Source organism: Paroedura picta, chromosome 2, assembly GCF_049243985.1.
Source record: "Paroedura picta isolate Pp20150507F chromosome 2, Ppicta_v3.0, whole genome shotgun sequence".
NCBI classification, from domain to species: Eukaryota; Metazoa; Chordata; class Lepidosauria; order Squamata; family Gekkonidae; genus Paroedura; species Paroedura picta.
The window spans coordinates 71607317-71628818 of record NC_135370.1 but is presented as its reverse complement, the minus strand read 5'-3'; the positions used below and the strand labels follow the sequence as shown (position 1 = coordinate 71628818).

The following is a 21502-nucleotide window of genomic DNA, read 5'->3' as shown; positions in this document are numbered from 1 at the left end:
CCATATCAGCATTATTTTCCCTGTGATGACTACCCCCAAGGCATTCCTCCCTTTTCAGACTGCAAATTGTAAACCTCACATGACTTACTCATGAATAAGCATTACTAAGGCAGAAGCTTTTCCTGGCTGTCCTGGGTCCCAGGACAGCATTTCTAGGCCTCCCACAGTCCCCCCTCCAGATGATGCTCAGAGGATGAATCAGAAAGTGCCCCCCCCCCTCGTCCTCCAAGTTGAAAGACACCAGGAGGCAAGGGCAACTTACTGACAGTTGGACAGCTCCTCTTCACAGCAAATTTCAGACACTGGCAGGAAGTTGGAGGCAGAGAGCACACAAGTTGACCTAATTGGCCCTCATTGGCAGAGTGCAATTTGAACTGATTGGCTCTTACTCGTGAGTAAACATTCACAGGGTAGAGGCTTTTCTTGGCTGTTTGCATCCAATCTGACTCATTGGCCCTCATTGGCAGAGTGCTTTCTCCCTGTTGGCGGCATACCCCAAGGGAGGGGCACTCAGGTAGGGAGTGAGTTGACTGCATGCAAGTTCAGCTTAATAATGCTTAGTGATAACAGGGTTTTTTAGCCCACTTGCTGAGTCTTACAGATCCCATTGGATTCCTGAATGCTTTGTGGGACGATGCCTCCCAGTGACTTGCTTGTAGAAAACTGACAGTCCTGCCTATCTGCTGCCATCAATGAGAACACTCCCAGATGCTGTCTCCACCCTCGCTGTGGCTCTGTGTTATACCATGGAGCTATGGAAAAGGAAGAGGGAAGTGAGACGGTTAGAATGAGTGTGGAGGAAGAACATCCTATCACACTCTTTTGAAGGCAAATGAGATGGCAGTGAAGTTGGTGAAATGGAGATTGTTCACCACTGAAATTGCATTTGTGAGCTCCTGCCGGGCACAATTGTTTAGTGTAGTTCAGTCTCTTACCAGCCTCTGTTAAGGGCCCCAAAATTTTATGCAATTGGCTTTGAGCTATGAGTCATTAGTGCGTTTTTTCGTGGATAGTCTTGTCAGATTGCCATGATCCTGCCAGTTTGATGTGGTCTACTACAGTGGTCCCCAACCTTTTTATCACCAGGGACCAGTCAACGCTTGACAATTTTACTGCTGCCCGGGGGGGGGTAGTCTTTTGCTGAGGGATGTCACCACAGTCTGAGCCCCTGCTCCACTTGCTTTCCCACCAGCGCCCCTGACATCCCACCACCCACTGAGGAGCGCTGCTAGCAGCAGCTGTGCTGTGCCACACCAAGGGGGAGCCCCAGCCATGGTGGCCGCTGGAGAGCACCAAAGGTGAGCCGGTGGCAGAGTGGCAGGGCAGCCCCTGAGGCAGCAGCCAGGGAGGAGGACGAGAAGCGTGGACTGGTACCGACTGATTTACGTACCGGTCCAGGTCCCTAGACCAGGGGGTGGCGATCAGTGGTCTACTACACGTTATTAGCCTGCTGCCTTGCTTGTGCTGGAATGCGTGGTACAGCCCTTCAGTGGCTGATCTCTTTTCTCAGGCACCAAAGGTCATCATGGGTCAAGAGTTGTTGTGCTCCTTTCAACTCCCCTGTGGGGTTCTACAGGGGGATCCTCTTCCCCATGCTCCTCAACATCTATATGTACCCTCTGGCCCAGCTGGTCAGAAGTTACAGACTGGGTTGTTACCAATATGCTGATGACACCAGCTCTCTCTCCTGATAGATGGCCACCCAGACTCCCCCCCCCCCCAGATACATTTGCCAGATGTTGGAAGCCATAGCTTTATGGTTGGAGTAGAGTCACCTGAAACTCAACCCCTCCAAGATGGAGGTCCTGTGGCTGGGTAGGAAGGGACCAGATCAGGGCAGAACTTAACATCTCACCCATGGCCAGGAATGTGGATGTGATTCTGGATGCTTCCCTATCGATGGATGCCCAGGTCACTGAAGAAGCTCACAGCGTTTTTCCATCTGCATCAAGGATGGCTACTAGTTCCCTATCTGTCCTTCGATCACTTGGCCACAGTGATCTACACAACAGTCTCCAGGATTGATTTCTGCAACTTGCTCTACCCAGGCCTTCTCTTATACTTGACCCAGAAATTGCAGCTGGTGCAGAATGCAGATTTTAGGGTCCTCACAGGAACATCTTGGAGGGCCCACATCCAGCCAGTGCTGAGGCAGCTGCATTTGTTACCGGTTGCCACCCGGATCAAACTCAAGGTTCCAGTACTGACCCTTTAGTCCATTCAGAAACTGGTCCCCACATAGCTGTGGGACTGCCTGCTTTCTTATGCCCCCTGCAAAGCCCTTCAGTCTGTAGGTGCAAACTTGTTGGTGATTCCTGGCCTGCGGGAGGCATGCCTGGTATGCATGAGCATAGAGACCCTACACTAATCTTATGTATGTAGTGATAGTAATTTCATAGTAACAATTAATTTGTTCACAGTAACAAACAATTCATAGTAATTTCACACTGTGCCATCTCTGCCTGTACGATTTACCAACTGAGTACCATTTATATGTTGAATTTTTTGCCTTTCAAATTCAAGGCTCATGTTATATTGTCCAACCATTCGTGTTGCTTAATCTTTGCTGTATAGTATGTTTTGTAATGTTTAAACACTGATTTTGTTGGAGGTACTGATAATTATATTTAATTTTATTGATAATTTATGTTTATGTTCCTGTGAGTGGTTGTGTAGCTAGGGCCGCAGTGCACTACTTTGCCCAGGGGCCTATAATGCTGTTGATAGGTGCTCATAAGGAGACTCCACCACCCTTCAAGGCAGCGTATTCCATCCATCTATGAACAGCCCTCACCATAAAAATAATGCTTTCTAATATTTACGTGGAACCTCCTTTCCTGTAATTTGAATCCATGGCTCCTAGTCCTTGTCTCTAAAGCTGCAGTCAGCAAGTTGGCCTCTTCAACATGGCTACCTTTTACAGAGTTAAACCCAGCTATCCTATCCTCCCTTGCCCTCCTCATCTCCAATCTGAGGCATCACTAGTCTTGGCTCTGAAACACTGTTTCCTTTTTTCCTCCCCACTCCACCACTGTGAATGGCAGGTAAAACAAAGCATATAAATCCCAGAGGAGCGGAATAGGTTTCTCACAAATGTGCCTACAAGGGCAATACAGTAACAACAGCCACTCGTCTTGGCGTGGGAGTTGAATGGAATGTATTGCATCAGAGAGCAATGGCTGCATTTCAAGCTTTCCTGCGCATGTTAGCAAGATGGTTGTGATTTTTGTTCTCATTTTAGTGGGCATTGACCCCTTTCCATGCCTCATTGCTTCCAAATGAGTTTCTTATTCTTCATTGAGGCTGCAGCTTTTTGAGTCATTCTTTCCCCCTGCTTTTCTCTCTCTTCCACAAAAACAGTCAATTAGTTGTGCCCTCTTTCAAGATCTCCTCCCACTGAAAGCCAGTGCCTTGACTTAATGTTGTGCTGACTACTTCAGGGGTCAATTTAAAGTTGCATAGAGCTTGTGTTGACCTCCAAGTTTGTGGCAAAAACACTAACAAACTTGGTCTACCAGATGAGGTGGATCAATGAACATGGCAGTGTCCTAATTTCAAAATGTATCTGCAAGGCAGAAGGATTGGACAGTCTTAAGATTGGTATAACACTCTAGTTTCTCTCCATGGACATCTGAGAGATCCTGATTCTGATGCTTCTCGCTCGTTATCCACCAGCTCTGGAAATTTGATCATTAAGGCTAAGATTCTTTTAATGGCTGGGAATTATTTGTAAAAATGTAAAACTGGTCAGGTGACCGTTCTAGTAATAAATAGTCTCACTCCTTTTTGAGAAACAATAAAATCAGAGTCCAGTAGCACCTTTAAGACCAACAAAGGTTTATTCAAGGCGTGAGCTTTCGAGTGCAAGCACCCTTCGTCAGACAAATAATCTTTGTTGGTCTTAAATCTTTGTTGGTCTTAAAGATGCTACTGGACTCTGATTTTATTGTGCTGCTTCAGACCAACACGGCTACTCATTTGAATTTATCCTTTTTGAGAAGAAATTTGTTGCAGCTTTATTTAATGGATGTTGTGTGTTCCGCTTGAAGTCTGTGTTTCCTCAATCAATAGATTTTCCTTTTATCCGGATGTTGCGTTTTGGTTACTTCTGTTGCTATGGATTCAAACTCCTTCTTTCTCTTCATAAGTGGGATTCTGCATTGAGCACTTAGGAGTACAGCCCAAACCTCTATGTTGTTTTCTCTCTCTCTCTCAGCTGTATGAAAGGCGATGCTTTCTGCAGCTGAGAAAATGGCATCGCTGTTACTAATCAAGGAGAGATGTGGCCTAACCAAGGGTTTTTGAAAACAACTCAAAAGGCCCACTAGTTTTGTAAACTTTTAATAGATGTCTCCCAAGATGTCACCCTCTTGTTAGCAGGTGCCTTTAGAAGAAATATTGCAAATGAATTAGAAAAACGAAGTGGGATGCATGAAGTGGGCATTCAGTGGCTTCTGTGTAAATGAAGAGAAGGCAGCTGCAATAGGATCCAGATTCTTGGCTCTTTTTCCTGGCTCACACTAGTACATGCTGAAGTGAGGCAAAATCCTGGTTTCTGAGTTTCTATTTTTTTCTCCCTTATAACAAACATTGTCTCTCAGCTTCATTACTGATGACTGATGCCTTGCTAACTCAAAGTGTATGCATTTCCCTGGCAGTGCTGTTTATGGCACAGCTGCAAGGCACATTTGAATTGTTGCAGTTGCTTTCCCTAGCAACCAGGTCTCCAGTAACAAAACCAAATGCAGTCACCTTACTGTTCAGCATCCTTTGGGATCAGAGATTCTTTTTGACATCAATGCTCACCAGAAGAGCACACCTTTCAAGTGGTTATATCCATAATGGGAAACTAGGCTTAGTTCAGAATAGACTCACTGAAGATGGACTGATACAGGCAGATTTGAGCTCAAAATGTGTCATGTACCCCAGCCCCTTTGAGGGCGCTCCCTACTGACCCTCCCCCTTCCCTGGCCCCTACCTGTTGGAATGAGCTCCCGGAACAGCAGCGGGCCTTGCAGGAGCTTTCAGCATTCCGCAGGGCCTGCAAGATAGAGCTCTTCTGCCAGGTCTATAGTTGAGGCCAGTGCAGGATATAGATTGGATATCCCGCCCCCCCCCCAGAGAAGATGCTTACCAATTTTGTAACAACACTAGTGATGGTCAGCTGATGCATTACCAATCCTTTTTTTTTTTTGCAGGCGTACTGTCATAGGATGGGTTTTATTTTTACTGCTAAGTGTTTCTGTATTTTAATGGGGTATTAATTGGGGTTAATTTAATTTTTTGTATGGGGATTTATCATGTAACCCGCCACAGGCCAGCTTGCTGGGAGTGGTAGGCAATAAGTCTAAAATAAATAAAAAAATTTAAACAGTATATTTGGATATATGAATCTTAAGTAATTGAAGTTTCTGATGACTTTTGGATCCATAAGGTCCCAGAATCCCTGGGAAACTACATTTTCCGTGGATCATTGCTACTACAGTGCTTTTGTAGTGTCTCAGTGCCTAGTTAAGGCTGCAATAGTAGCCTGCCATCTTCACTGCTAGATAAATTTTGGTAGGTATGTGAGAGGAGGGTAGCTGCATTAACATGGCAGACTAAGGTCAAGTGGTGTGAACCTGAACTTCAGGGAGATCTGGGCTTGGCTCATCACTTTCTCAATATTTCCAGAGTATTCCAGACAAGTCCAACCAATGGTGACATTGCTTATGTCTGGTTTGAAGCCACTTGATCTCTCCAGGAGTTCAGGAGAAGATCTAGAGAAGAAGAGGGGCTAAGGACCTCTAAGACCATTTATGCACTGGGAACTTCACTGCCCCACCCCCCTGTCAGGAGCACAGATCGGGGGCGGATGAGGTGCACCAGGCCAAATGCTCCCCCATGTGGGTGCAGGAAGAGGTGGGCCAACCTGCTATGACTAAAACTCCAGCCTACAGCCTGGCATGAAACCTCCAGTGCATAAACAGTCTAAGAGAGAATTCTTGATACCTTCATCCAACTACAGTTCTCAGGATTCACTGGGAAAACCATGCCAAGTAATCTGCTTTAAGCCAATATAAGGTGGTGGGAGTATAGATAACAAAATCTGAGTTCAGTAGCACCTTTGAGACCAACAAAGATTTATCCAAGAGCTTTTGAGTGTATGCACTCTTCCTTATACAATGGAACAAGGATCATAAGAGTACAGATTTAAGGCAGAAGTAAATTAGTACAAATTAGTAAACTCTGTTATCCAAATTAGGCAGTGTGATAATTTTTGCTAAAGAAGGTAATCAGTCTTTTGGGTTCAGTTGTAGTTCACAAAAACATTGGAGAAATAAAAATGTCAAGGTTAGTAATTAATGGCAGACTCCAAGTTGTGAGAAGAAAGCATTAAAAAAGATGTGTTGTGTTAACAGGCAGATCTTACATAAAATGAAGTACTTCTGTAAACTGACTAGGGTTTTCTGTAGATAGGCAAGACATCAGTGACATCTTTAAATGCGGTTTCTAGAACACTGGTTCTCTTCCTTCTAGTCCTGTGACTATAGAGAGGAATCTATGCCCTTTTCAGATCCATATAGCATCAGATCAAGATCCCCTTGGCGTTTGATTCTATTTCAAAACATAGGCATTTGAAACCTACAGGGTACTCTGGGGATCTCTTTGTAGCTCCCTACTCCAAGATTATTGAGGTGGTGGTAATAGGAAGAATTCCTATAAACTGTTGCTTCTAGGTCCTCAGTCTGTGGATGGTTCACAACACATTTGCAACAACACAGAAAGATACTAGAAATGTTGATTCTTAGTTATACTGCAAATTCTTGATGTAGCATACAAGAATGCCTAGAATAATAGGGACTAAATTCACCATCACCACCAGAGTCCCTACATCCCTGAATCAGAGGCCTCAGGAGAGCTTGCCTGTAGCTCACTGGGAGCATTGCTCACTGTTCTCCTCCTCAGTAAATAACTGCAAAATGAGAAGAGTGGGGAAGGCTATCAAGTGTTGCAGGCTGCATTTGTATTTCATATCTACATCCCAGCAACATCATCAGGTGCACAATAGTGTCTGAAGGCCTAACCAATCTGAAGTAGATTTAGTTTAAAACCAGAATAAGCACATATATCTGGAAAACCTGTTTGAATTTGATACAGAAGGCAAACACCCATTCTGGGCTATTGTTACATGGGTTTAACAAATATCTAATAGTGCAATCCTATGCAAAATTTTTCCAGTCTCAGCCCATGGAAATCCTCAGGTTTAGACTGGAATAACTACATTGAATTACAATGGAAATGTGATTATGAGGAGTGGGAAAGGATAGTTCATTGTTTAACATTAACACAATAATGTTCCATCAATATACTTCGGTATTATAAATACTGTTGCTATTGAGGTATTTGTTTGTTTGTTTGTTTGTTTGTTTGTTTTAACCAGCCTCAGGATGGGGGAAAGTAAGGGAATTTGTATTTCATGGCTAAATAAATTGTCTTTTCCTTGTTGGGGGGGCTAACATGAAATACTTCAGGGTCTCAGTCTGGAAGTTGAGACAGAAAAAAAAATATGATAGATAGTAAGTTCCCAAGATAAATAGCTCCTCTTCATGTTCAGCATCACGAAGTGGTTACAGTTCTGTTTAGATTGTCACCTCTGGTCTACATATGGGGGCTTGGTTTCTTAACTTTAAAAGAATGCCTGACACGTAGCACATCACGAAGAGGACTTATCTAGAAATACTGTCCCTCTAGTGCAGGAATTTGGACAATCAAGGGAGAAGATAAGACCCATAAAACAGTTTATAGAACCTTAGACGTGCTTTCCAGGTCAGATTCCTTAGGAGCTTGTGTTTTCCCCCTTCAGCCTGTGGCTTTGCTCAGTTGTTTGAGTCAGAACTATTCCCTGCTGTTGTTTTTATCCAAGAGGGCCTATTAGTCCCTTCTGCCTCCATAAGTCTGGTTTGTATATGCTTTTTAATTTAAAAAATATTTGCAACTATAAAACAGGAATATTTAAAAAACAAAACAAAATTAAAACAAAAGTGGTAGCAAATCTTCAGACAAGCATCTAAAAATACTGGAGGTGGGCATTTATCACTCATTGAAATAAGTCCTTAAGCAATAGTAAGGACACAGAGGATCTATTTTCTTTGGCCATCAGCTAGCCACCAGAAAACAAGCAAATAGATTTCACTGTAATCTATAGTGAAAAGTGAATGTTTTGCCTATTTTCTCACATCAATTGATTATAATATTCCACTGCTCCTTTCTTTCCAACCCTAGACTACCAGTAAAGGTCTGAACACCTTTAGGCCCTAAATCCTTAAGGTTGCTCTAAGATAGCTCTTGCCTCATTTCTCATATTGTAATTGAACTTCCAGGTATGCAGTCACCACGGGAGAAGTCACCAGAAGAAACTGAAGGCCCTGTGCGGAGACGGACCACCAGTGAAGGCCAGTATGAGAACAGCCCTCAGGATCCCAGTTCACCAAGAAGCCCTACTGTTCGCTCACCAGTTCACTGTGTCTCACCAGAGGTGGTCAGCACCATCTCTGCCAATCCTGGAGGAAGGCCCAAGGAGGTGCTTTTAAAAAATAATTTCCCCTCTTTCCAAGCTTACTATTTATATGCATAAAAACACAGTTGGAATTACTGTGGAAAATGTTTTCCTTTCATTTCTAGTATAATGTGATAGCTGGAGAAGGAAGAGGATGCCCACATACTATAGATGGGATAGAAGGAGCATTTACCAACCATAGCAGTCATTTCCAGTGGTAGGAATAGTCACTAAACTAAAGCAAGAAAACAGAGAAAAATAATAAAAAGAGTGGCAAAAAGAAAAGGTTGAAGGAGATAAGCCTCCTTTGGTATTGGAGGTGGTTCTAGCGGTGTGATTTACATGGGAGTAATCATCTCTAATATTATGCATACTAGCTGAATATAAGTTGCTGTTAATAACGTTCCTAAGTGGCATATAGCAAAAGAAGTAAACACAATAAAAATTAAAACACAATTTGCAAATATTAGAAAATGAACAGCAGTGGATAAATAGCATGATGGAGAAGCTCAAGAAAGCTGAACTGCTAAAGATCTACTTTCACAGAAAAATTATCCTCTTGCTAAAAATGTGTAAAGACAAGTCTAAATTGATTTCTTAAGAGAAGGTGTTCCAAATAGAGCCTTTTTTGCAGAAACTGGAATGGGAGGCCACTGTTGTTTCCTTCTGCTCTAGATACCTTGGTCCTTCCAGTTTTCATAGCAGAAGACAGTCACCCTAGTTACCTGATGTTAAAGTCAAACAGCTACAGATGAGGTCATAGGATCAAGCAATATAAAAGCAGGACAATGCAGCAGGAGAAAAGACATCTAAAGAAAGAGATTCCTATTTCACCAAATGGCTGTTTGCTTGAAAGGAAGGGAGTTGTCATCACTGATTCTACTTTACTTTCTCCCTTTCACAGCCCCATCTCCACAGCTACAAGGAGGCCTTTGAAGAAATGCAGGGGACCTCTCCAAGCAGCCCACCTTCTAGTGGTGGTGAGACTTCTCCCCCAACCCCTGCCTTTCCTGTCTCACCACAAACCCCTTACAGTAACCTGCGTAAGTTTCATGGGCTTGGGTGAGTGGATGGGAGGGGGACCTGGTGGGTGGCTTTAGCAAAGCCAGACTTAGAGGGAGCTGGTCAAACCGTTCTCAGCTTTCCAACACCCACCACCATTTTAATCTCACCCTCATCTTCTTATTTCTCTTCTGCTATCAGACATGCCCCCCCTCCCATCATCTTTCCTCTCTGCTTGGTCAACCTTTTTTTTTTTTTGTGAAGCTGCTGTTAAATATGCATTCTTCATGATAACAGTCAGCTCAGCACCCAAGTGTTGCAACTCTTGTGGATGTAAGAAGCCATTGGCCATCAGCTGGTAATGAAGAGAATGAACTGCATTTCTGGAAATCAGGATAAACCACAATGACATAACCCCATGCTGTCTTTTGCACTCTCTTTCTCCCTGCTTGCCTTTGATGATTGCACTTGACATTAAATGTCAGTATTGTTGATAAAGATCCTGTAGTTAAGAGAGTGATTGGGGAGGCCCTCACAACTTGTGACTCACCAGGGAGTGTACCAATTGTATCCAGTGACTATAAGATATATTAATGGCCATATGAAGCTAAAAGTATCATAAAACCTACTGTTTATGCTGCTTTTTAGGGTTGCAGAACTGGATTGGGGATATTGCTAAACCAGAAACTGTGCCTAGCGTTCTTTGTTCAGCTTGGTGGGTCATCAACCATGCAGGTCCCTGTTGGATAGAAAGTAGTCTTTTACTTGTGATGCAATATATTCCTAAATCTCAGAAAAAGGAAAAAATTATTAGCCAGCCATACAACATACAAAGAAGGATTAACAATTGTTATGGATTTGTATACACCACTGATGATGGCTCACTTCTACCCATGAACAGCACTTGTTATAAATCCCTTATGGAATACATAGGAATAGCAATGATTTATGATTTGATATTATCCTTAAAAACACTTACACAGGCAAATTTGTCTCCTTACTGAGGAAGTATTATTCCCTATAGTATAGATTCCCATGCTCAGAATGGGGAAGATGTAACCTCCTTTCCTAGTCTGCTATTTTAGCTGTTGTATAAAGAATTCCCATCCTGGGGGACATCTGGCAGGGTCATGGACTAAATGATTAATTATATTTCTCTGACTTCTAAACATTGCTCTAGACTCTTCTGCCTAAGCCACAGAAATAACTTCAGCCTGATATTGCAGGGATTCTTCCAGACAATGTAGTGTTCTAGAGATGATGATGATGGAGATGATTATTATTATTTACTCTAAGGAAGAGCAGTAGTTCAGCATCCATAAAGCTGCCTGTCAGACAAGTGTCAGTGTTTGCATTACTAGCAGCTTTTCTAGACATAAAATGATACTCAAAATTGATAGGACAAAAAGGCCCTGGTTAAACCTGACACCTGAACCTAGCTGTGGAATGTCCCAAGGGAGATGTATTTAAAGTCCTGACATTATTTTGGCACACACAGACTCCTTTAAGTAATATTTGATCTGGCTCTGGGCTCCTCTGGGTTCCTTTCTTCTGGAGATGGAGACAGCTGTTTTCTGCAGGTGGGAGGAAATGGAAATTAACCTGAATGCAAAAGACATGCTTGGTAACTTACATCTGTGCAAGAGGACATACTCATGCAGAACTGATAAACACTTGCATTAGGTCTTAATGTGGGAAAGTTCACTTCTCCTTCTCCCAGACAAGTGGTGTTTAGACCCTTTTGTCAGTCTATTCTGCTTGCACAGCTCTATTGTCAGAAGCTCCCAGTCGGAAATCAACACCAGCCATGACTGCTTAATATCTTGTTTTTAATAAAGAGAAAGTGTATATATATCACAAATACCATAATTTATTCCATATATACTTACATTCTAGATGAAGAACATCTGGTTCATCTTTGTGGCTTCTGTGTAGTCCCGCATGGGATGGCATGATTGTAGGCCAGCCATGGAGAGGAAGTTCCAAATTATTCAGAAGAAGCGTCTAAGCCCTTCTGTCTCTAGAGATCCTTTTTTCCCTCCCAAAGGGTAACGTGATAGAGGTGGGGCAAGCATTCTTCCTCACAGTTCTCTTCATGCCATTATGAGGAGAGGACATGCTTCTTTATGCTGCTTTGTGGGGTTTCAGGAACAAAATAAAGGGCTTTTTCCCCCCCCCAGAGTACTCTGAAGACTTTAAACCTACACATCGGCAGGATGTCTCTATTTAAGAAATGTGGGAGGTGCATGCTAAACTGGCCCAAAATGACAATAATTCTTCATGCCTATGTCTAGGAAAGGGCCACAATACAGCCACATGCCCAGTTTGTTGATGCCTTACTCCTCAAACAAACAAAGGGAGAACAGCAAGGCTTAAGGCCATGCTTTGGGGAAAGCACTAGCCATTTTGTAACCCTGCAGGAAAAAAACAGACCCAGGTGGATAAGTACTGAAAGGCCCCTTCTGTGACTTAGGCACCCATGCCCTCACCTTAGGCACCCATGCCTCTGCCCTAGGGTTGGCATCAAAACCACCTCCAAAGAAGGCTTAAAAAGATGGCCAAATACCCATAACAAAACAAGAGTCTGATATGAATGACATCAACTTGACATTGCTCAGGTTTACCTCAGAACCAATAATCCCCATTGCCAAAGCCTTGCTTCCTGGCTCGAGATCATCAGTCATCATCCTCACCCCAATGGTCAGTATCTCTAGAAAACTGAGCTTCAGCATCAATGATCTTTAGAATGAAATCTCTCCAATGTCATGGCTCACCTTCAAGGCTTGATGCCAATTCATTGAAGACACCCTTGCCATCGGAAAGAGTATTAAAGTCCTCAGATTCCTCAGAGCAGTAGTCCCCAACTTGGGAAACTGGGACCGGTCCGTGGACTGTCGGTACCAGGCCGCGGCTCCTCCTTGTCCTCCTCCCCGGATGCTGCTTCAGGGGCTGCCCTGCCACTCTGCCGCCAGTTCATGTTTGGTTCTCTCTGGCGGCCACCATGGCTGGGGCTCCCCCTCGGTGTGGCACTGCGCAGCTGCTGCTGGTAGCACCCCCCAATGGATGGCGGGAAGTCAGGGGTGCTGACGGGAAAGCAAGTGGAGCAGGGGCTCAGGTGGCGGTAGCGACATCCTTTGGCAAAAGACTACCCCCCCCCCCAGGCCTCAGTAAAATTGTCAAGTGCTGACCGGTCCCCGGTGATAAAAAGGTTGGGGACCACTGCCTCAGAAGACAAGGTCTTCCAAGTATCTTCCATAGGCCTACCTTGCCACTGGAGAAAGTGCAATCAAACCTACAACCAATGAATCAATGGGCACCACAATACTACTGGCATGGGGAAGATAAACCCCAGCTCTGGAGCTCAGTTTGCATCTGACAAAAAAATGTGGCATCCAAGTGATAACTTGTATAGGGAATCAGCCTTGCTTTGGCAAAATATATTTTAAATCTAGTTAGTGAACTGTCAAAGATTGACAGTGAACCACTGCACACAGTCTATTGAAAGGCAATAATTATATTTTGAAGTCTGCTGATCAGAAAGCTCCATATGTGATATTTGACCTGTGTTCATAAATTCTCACTGTTAAACTTAACTGCAGGTTTTTTTGCAATGCAATAAACAACCATATTTGGATAAGCCCTTGCTGCTAAATGCTGCACTTCTGGGGCATTTATGGCATGGATGCTGCTGCTATATGCCTAGGCATTATGGCCCACAGATGCCTCAAGGGCACTTGCTGAGCTGCTGAAACTGGGAAAAAATCTGATCTTTAACTTCCTGTTGCATGCTCTGTCCTCTGTACTCTTCTAGCCAAGCATGCCTCTGACTGACTAACCTTTGATAACTTGGTGGTGGGTTTTTTTTTAATTAACAAAAACAGCTTTGAATAATTATTAAAATATCTCATTAAGCCAACATTGGTACGGCTGAAAGTGGACCAACAGCAAGAGACCAAGTGAGCAACTGGGAAACAGCAAATATCCAGATGTTGAAAATTTATGTCCCCTCCCCATGATCTTCAAAAGAGTTTAAATCATATTGGAAACTTCACAGATACTTTCCCAGAAGAGACTAGGTCGGACTTCCTGATAACCCTTGTACTCTCACATGGCTGTTTACAGCTAACATTGGCAATTTATGTGCATTGAAGACATGAGTATCTAACTTTTCCACTATAGTAACTGTTTTTAAAAAACACTGTCAATTAACAGTAAGGGGACTAAAAATGAAAATGGGCAGCAGTACAGTATTAAACTGGACAGTTGTGGCCAATCAGTAATTGCTACTGATGAAATATTAGGTGAAACAGAGCATATTTAGCCAAGTATTTAGAAGGCAGTAGTGCCAGTGCCAGGGGCCCTTTCCTTGGTAAGAAATTCCAGAGTTGGTGTGGCATCACACACAAAAAAGCCCTTTTGTTTGGGAGCCATCTGCCTGGAGTCTGAGGGCAGATAAAGGTAAAGTAAAGGTAAAGGTATCCCCTGTGCAAGCACCGAGTCATGTCTGACCCTTGGGGTGACGCCCTCTAGCGTTTTCATGGCAGACTCAATACGGGGTGGTTTGCCAGTGCCTTCCCCAGTCATTACCGTTTACCCCCCAGCAAGCTGGGTACTCATTTTACCGACCTCGGAAGGATGGAAGGCTGAGTCAACCTTGAGCCGGCTGCTGGGATCGAACTCCCAACCTCATGGGCAGACAGCTCCAGACAGCATATCGCTGCCTTACCACTCTGCGCCACAAGAGGCTCATGTCTGAGGGCAGATACATGCAGATAAAAGTCTGGGAAGCAGAGGTTTTTACGGAAAGCATAGGCACTACACCTCTACTTGGAATGATCTGAGCATTTTTATACAGACCACGTATGGGTGACAGAGATTATGAGAAATCGTGGCATTAGGTGGTTCACTGTCCTCCCTGAGCCCTCTGGGAACAGAGAAAATAGAACTGGACAAACTTCATAACAGTGCGTCCTTCATACTGGCTGCCAATATAAGGGCAGTGTCATTATAGAGCTTAAGGATCTTTAGAGGTACCTCTAGCTTAAGGGCTAGAGGTACCTACAGCAAAGTCTACAGCTTAAGGATCTTAGGGATGCATAACTATGACCGTTTATGCACTGGAGGTTTCATGCCAAGCTGCAGGCGGGAGTTTTAGTTGTGGCAGGTTGCCCTACAGTAGACAGTTTTGTGAGAGCTTGCTTCAGGTGTTGAATGTGAGCACAGGACCTTTGTGGATGCACTAATTTGGAGCTTGTCTAAAACAGGTAGAGGGAGGTTCAGCAAGGGTTCGCCTGTTGGTGGTATATACTCCATTATGACCTGTGAGCATTTTAAAGATCTTCTTGGCTTCTTGCAGAGGAATGTTTCTTTGCCACTGGTGGCTTGTACAGATTGGTTATGCATTGTCTAAATATAATTTCTAGTTAATTCTGTGACGTTTTCTTGAAATAAACATGCAAAGGATTTAACTTTCCATCAAGGCTAGCTTTTGCTTTGTATATGTAGGCGTGCTCAGAAATAGCAGCAAATATATTTGCTTTGGCCCTTTTGAGTTGAAGCAGTTCTCCTTTTAGAAGCTTTCACATATTTAGGTTCTCAAGTTCTAATTTACACTGTATGTCATTCTGTGACTTCCCTCTTTCCACATGCAGATCTGAATTGACAGTGTAATGGAGCCTGATACCTTTGCCCACAAGTTGAGTAGGGGGCTAGAGGTACCTACAGCAAAGTCTACAGCTTAAGGATCTTAGGGATGCATAACTATGACCGTTTATGCACTGGAGGTTTCATGCCAAGCTGCAGGCGGGAGTTTTAGTTGTGGCAGGTTGCCCCACTTCTTCCTGCACCCGCACTGAAGTTCCCGGTGCATAAATGGTCGATCACTACATGACATTTGTGAACTTATGACACTGCCATTGAACCTTTGCAAACAGCATTGTCTACTCTGGCTGGCAGTAGTTCTCCAGGTTCTCAGGCAGAGAAAGGTTTTTCCAATACGCTAAGTGTCAGATCCTTTAACTGGACTTGCCAGAGGTCATACCAGAGACCTTTTCCATGCAAAGCACATATTCAACCATTTATCAATGCATGTCCTTGACATGGAAGTAGTTGATGTTGAATCACTGCCCATGGAATAAAATATAGTTCACTTTACTCAGATATATATTGTAGAAATTTCCAGTCTCAGTAAATGTAATCGCTGCCCATGGAATTGCTTGTTTCCCTGTTGTTCAATGGTTTTGCACAATGAATCTTAACCAAGCCTGCCTGTAATTACATAGGCTCTTGGTAACTGGCTTTCCTCTAATGCGCCTGCCTCCCTTCCTCTCCTCCCACCCTCCTGCTGTGTCCCTGGCGTGGGTGCCCATCTGAAGCCGTAAGTCAGAAGATTGCAATGTAAGTCATGAAGGGGGGGGGGGTCTGAAATATAGAATGTGTCCAATTCTTCTCTAATGGACAATAGTGTTTCATATTCTGCATACGCCCACTACTCCTTAGGACAAGAACTTGAGCTTCAAGTTAGAAAGCCTGAATTGTTCGGAATGGGTGAAGGGACCTGTTGGTAACAAATAGCCTAAAAATTGGAAAACCTACATTAGACAGTTTTTGTGAGACTTGCTGTTTCAAACACATCTCACATATTACATCTGCATCTATTTGCTCCATCGCTGCCTGAAATGTATCTATTGATTATATATTTGTGTGTGGTTGTCCTACATGCTAATCTCCATTTTGATTTGGTGGTTATGCAGTTGTACAAATACTTTGATGTACATGTCATCCCTACAAACATGCACATCTGTCTGTACAATGTTTGCGGCCTTTGACACTCGGTGCCTATTGCAGTGTTTGAGGTTCCTGCTTCGCCTCATAGACATGCTGAAGACACTTTTGCAGATGTCTATCTCATGATAAAAAAAATACACATGATGGCGTCATGCATTTACTCATGGATGTTTTCTAAACATTGTGCTAAAAGGCTGAGAACGCTATGGTCAGTTTCTACCTAGGATATTTCAGGTTTTTTTGGGAAGAGGGGGGGGTTCTTGAACTGAGCACTGCTTCTGAACAATAAGGAGGAAGTCTCTAGGTATTGGTGGAATTTTGCACATCGCTGTGACTATCCCAAAGGGTTCTAAATAGGAAGTATAGTAGTAATACACTTATTCGTTCCAATGCTTAGAAAGCAAGGAGACGGAAGTATGGATGTGACCATGCTGTGGATATTTTCAGTGATATTCCAAAAAGCAGAGATATAAGTTAGAAAAATAAGAAGCCATTTGTAAAAATTGGGAGCATCATTTACTATTTCCTGCTTAAAACATTATCAGTGTTAAGACAGATTTAGATCCAGCAGTGCAAAGCAGAAAGATCAATGAACTTCAGTGCACACTGAGCACTTTCCTCCATATATATCATAGTGCCCAGATTTCTGTTGCACATGTAGAAATGATAAGTTTGATTTTATGCAAGTAGTTACTGCAGTCTTGATCTTGCATTGTTGTGTGTTCAAGAGTTCTAACAGTGCAGACATGTCACAATCCCTCAGACTTTATTATTTTACTTAAAAAACAAAACAAGATAGCCTTGCCTGCCTGGCAAGTTAGTTGTTGTTAAATGATGGACAGGAAATAAAATCTGCCAGGTTGATACCATCACAATGTTATGCGTTATCTGGACGGAGTTCTATTGCTGTTCTGATAATAGCAAGGTCCTGCATTGTACTGATTAGGGGAATATTATGAAGGGCTCTCTTAGCTGCTTGCCAGCCAGTGAGAGATGTCTTTGATGCCAGAACATGCCAATCATTGGTGAGGCCTTCTTACTGTTAGCTTCCAATAACATAATCTGTTATCCCACTTGCTGTAAGAGGACAGTCTGCTGAAGAAAATGTTTTCCATTTAGATGCAGCAGTTTTTATATAAATAGCCAGTCAGGAGGTGTTTTGATTCTGTCTTCCACAAAAGGGAAATTGTTTCTTAGCCAAAGGTGTCTCTCAGAGACAGGGGCCTACCCTCAGCAGCTACATTCCTGTGGTTTCAGCAGACTAGCCGCCCTGAGAGTTTCTAGCCACACGTGTACCTAGTCAGGATCTAGTTACAATCACATTGAGACTTTTACAAACTGGCACTTAGCAACAAGTCTGGAGAAGCTTGGATTTATTGCTCTTTAAATTTAATTCAGTTTTACATTTTGCCTTGCTGATATACATTTCTCTCTTTCCCTGTCTTTTTGACAACAGTGCGTTCTCCACCAGGTCTGGCCAAAACTCCACTCTCAGCACTAGGCCTGAAACCCCACAACCCAGCAGAAATCTTACTGCATCAGACAGGAGGTAAGGAGATGGCTGGTGTCATGAAAAGTATTGCAGCAGTGGAGAGGTTGATATCATGGGAAATGGAACGTCATATCAGATTACAATATGTTGTCCAGAGATGGAAGAAACAAAAGGTTTTCTTTAAAGAAATCTGCGTAAAGCTGTGCTTTATCAGCATCTGGATTTTAGTCCAGGAAAATATTTCTTTTCAGATTTTAGCCCTGGGATATGCTTTCCCTCATTTCTAACCTGGGCAGTCTCACTATTCAAACAAATGCCCAGGTTTTTTCCAAATCTCACTTGACCTAGCCCTGGGTATTGCCTCTGTGGCGGGCCAGCAACATATTCGGTGAGATAGAAAAGTGTTTCATTTACTTAGCTCTGAACATGACGATTTTTGTTGATATATGCCTTTTTTGAATGTATTGTGAGATGGGCAAGTCGTTACATGTCAGGTTCACTCCAGTTTATTTATTTATTACATTTGTATACCACCCTCCCCTCAGGCTCAGGGTTTTTTACTTACTGTAATTTTTTACTTACTGATAGCAAAAGTGGACAAATGTATGGAGCCAGGGGAATTTGAAAAAACAAATCATATTTCAGTGTGCCAGTTTGTGTATCCTTGACCTCCAGATAGCGCAGCCTTGGATTTCATCTACTGGACTTCATTTTCAGTGACACTGAAACGTCCTTATATAGTGGGCTCGGAAGCCTGACACTGCAACTTCCATTTTGTTGTTAGAGTTCTTGTTATATTTAATGTATAGGAATACACAATCAGGTGTGAAACTTGTGGCTCCGATATGGACAAGTAACTCCTTGTAATAGGCTAGGAGCATGGAAACTCAAAGAAATAGGGCAGAGACTCGAACCGAATGATAGAAGATTTTACTCTCCTTTTAAGTGCCTAGAGAAAAATGGTAGCAACAACATTGCTCCGATAAAGATTCCTTGGCCAAATTAATTAATCTTAAGAGGCCAGAACTATTGGACCTGTTCTACATCTCGTGGGTTCTGACTCATCACAAGGTAGAAAACAGGTGCAATATATTAACTTGAAATGTCATCTGCCTCTCTTTTAAATTCGGTTCTAAGCCATATGTTTAGCTCTCAGTGCAAATGAAATTTTGAAATGAAAATGGCGTCAGGAGTTTTGCATTTGCATGTGTTTATACATCATTGCACCATATCCACCACTGCACCTTTTCTTCTGTTACCTGCTTTACACATCATTCTTCTCTGCTTGAGAGGCACTGTGCTAGAGAACCTCCAGCCTGACTTTCAGCAAAGCCTTTTGAGCCTGCTGCCCAGTGCTCCCCTGTCATAAATTAGCAGTTCCAGCTTGTACCAGATAGATTCCACATCATGCATGCTAAGACTCTTCCATTCCCAATTTCCATCTTTGGTTTTGCAGTTTTCTTTTTAGAGTACTGGAGAAGCCTAGAAACAAATATGAAAGATCCAAATAAACACTAAAACAAAAGCTTGAGGACTTCCTGTGGATGCAGAAGAAGCCAGCACAACCCACATATTTCAGCACTTTCACTGATTATTGTTAAATTATTAAAAACTGTGATAAAATACATTTCCACCATTCTAAGGACAAAGACTAGAATACTTGTCTGTTTGCCAGGGCCCTTGATGAGATACTAAAAGCAGAAATCTTTTAGGGGAGGGTGGTATTGGGGGAGGGGGATATTTTGTCTGTTTTTTAATATGAAATGTTTTAATTATTACTCATAAGCCACATTGATCCAAGAGGAAAGGCACAGTGCAATTTTTAGGAACTAAATAAATAGATTTCCTGCTGAATTGATTAAGTGCTAAGAACCGGCTTGGTGTAGCGGTTAGGAGGTGGACTTCTAATTTGACGAGCCAGGTTTGGTTCTGCACTCCCCCACATGCAACTGGCTGGGTGAACTTGGGCTCACCACGGCACTGATAAAGCTGTTCTAACCAAACAGTAATATCAGGGCTCTCTCAGCCTCATCTACCTCACAGGGTGTCTGTTGTGGGGAGAGGAAAGGGAAGGTGACTGTAAGCCACTTTGGGTAAAGAAAAGTGTCATATAAGAACCAACACTTCATCCTCTTCCTTTTCTTCTTCTTATAGTCAATTTCCTTCCTATAATTTAGTCAAATGGAGGACTGAATTTTTGCAGAATTGCTTTCAGATTTGGCAGTTGAACTCTGTCCGTACTTAATTTATCTTCATTGTCAGTAGTATACGCTTAGGAAATCTCATTGAATAAATGTAATACTTTAATTTTGAAGAGCTAGATACTGAATGTATAAAGATCTCTGGAGGAGAGAGGATTGAGATTGGACACTCTGGACCTGTTCTCTACTTCTACACATGATCATTTGTACAATGCCTGTGTATGTTGTCTTTCTGGATATTTGTAGGATGTATGGGTGTAGAATTTACACATACATGTGCACATAAGATCTTGAATACATGGAGGAAATATGACCCCCTCCAAAGGAAATCAGTGTGCCTAGGGAGGGAGCATTATAGTGGCTCTTCTTTAATGCTCACATTGAAATGGTAGAGATATACCAGATTTGCGGTTATATAAGAATGAAATGTGACTAAGAAAGAAGACTTATGGAATGCCATTATTAGAGCTGCATCATGTCTATTTATATACTTTCAGTATATTTCTAGAAAGCTTTACAGAGCATTTCCAGAAAGCTTTTCAATTATAGGAAAAGGTTTACTTAACTGTTCTGTAAGTATAACTAGGGTGAGCCAAAATAAATAAACCATCTTTTAAAGAAGACTTGCATCCTTTTGGAACTTGTGAGTGTAAGTCTGACAGCTTCTGGTCATACTTGGGGATGTTACATTGTGTGATTGCATTCAGATATCAGGATAAATCATTCTTTGATTAAGCTTCAGTTTAGTGTATGTCTGGATTTAGGTAGCCCATCAAACTGTGGTCATTTCAGATTCTAGACCACCAATTATACCTGCTTTGTTTACTGCAATTTGTATTAACTGTGATTTGTTCTCAAGTCTGAACACAGATATCCCATGTTGCTTATTAGCGCCATCTCTTTCAGGGCCAAACAAAACCATGCTGGTTCTGGGTTCCCAACTTTTATCCCTCTCATCAAACATCAGCTGCTGAAAACTAATTTCTTAAGTGTCACAGGGTCATGATCATGGTGGAATGGGAGCAGGGACTTCAGCTTTCCCTCTCACTGTTGTACTAACCTCAAACATCCCCACGATACCATTTGTCCTATTATTCCTGAATTTGATTGGGGGGGGGGGGATTGCATCTAGGGCATGCCAAATGTCATCTGGTGACAGATTTCTGTCCACTCCCTAATAATGTTTCCTGGCAGTTGTTGGAGACTCTTTAATGCTAGTGTACTCAGGCTGACAATAAGACTGACCAGTTGAAACTGTTTCTGATATTCTCACTTGCTTACTTATTAAGAGAAGGTCTGCTAATCTGAACGTTTCTTTTTCTTCCTCCCCTTACCATGTCATTTCTTTGTCATGTTCCACTTTCCCCACATTACTCTTCCTTCCTCCATGCTTGCCCCTCAGAAGTAGATGGGGAGACAGTAGTTGAGTCTGATGAAGGTAAGGAGGCCATTGTTTTCATTGTATGTGAACTGTCTGGCCCA

The 21502-nt window shown here is 42.7% G+C and overlaps 1 protein-coding gene across 19 annotated transcripts in view; it reads left to right on the top strand.

Annotated features, from left to right (window-relative positions):
* TNS1 (tensin 1) overlaps positions 1 to 21502 on the top strand; it is a 388444-nt gene that overhangs the window by 330360 nt on the left and 36582 nt on the right. For 13 of the 19 annotated variants that reach the window (XM_077320620.1, XM_077320624.1, XM_077320627.1 and 10 more), the window contains 4 exons: positions 8364 to 8563; positions 9444 to 9582; positions 17784 to 17876; positions 21423 to 21458. In XM_077320620.1, coding sequence (XP_077176735.1) covers positions 8364 to 8563; positions 9444 to 9582; positions 17784 to 17876; positions 21423 to 21458 — 468 coding nt within the window. The remainder of the gene's footprint in view (positions 1 to 8363; positions 8564 to 9443; positions 9583 to 17783; positions 17877 to 21422; positions 21459 to 21502) is intronic. The other 6 variants (XM_077320628.1, XM_077320630.1, XM_077320631.1 and 3 more) reach the window with 3 other exon arrangements.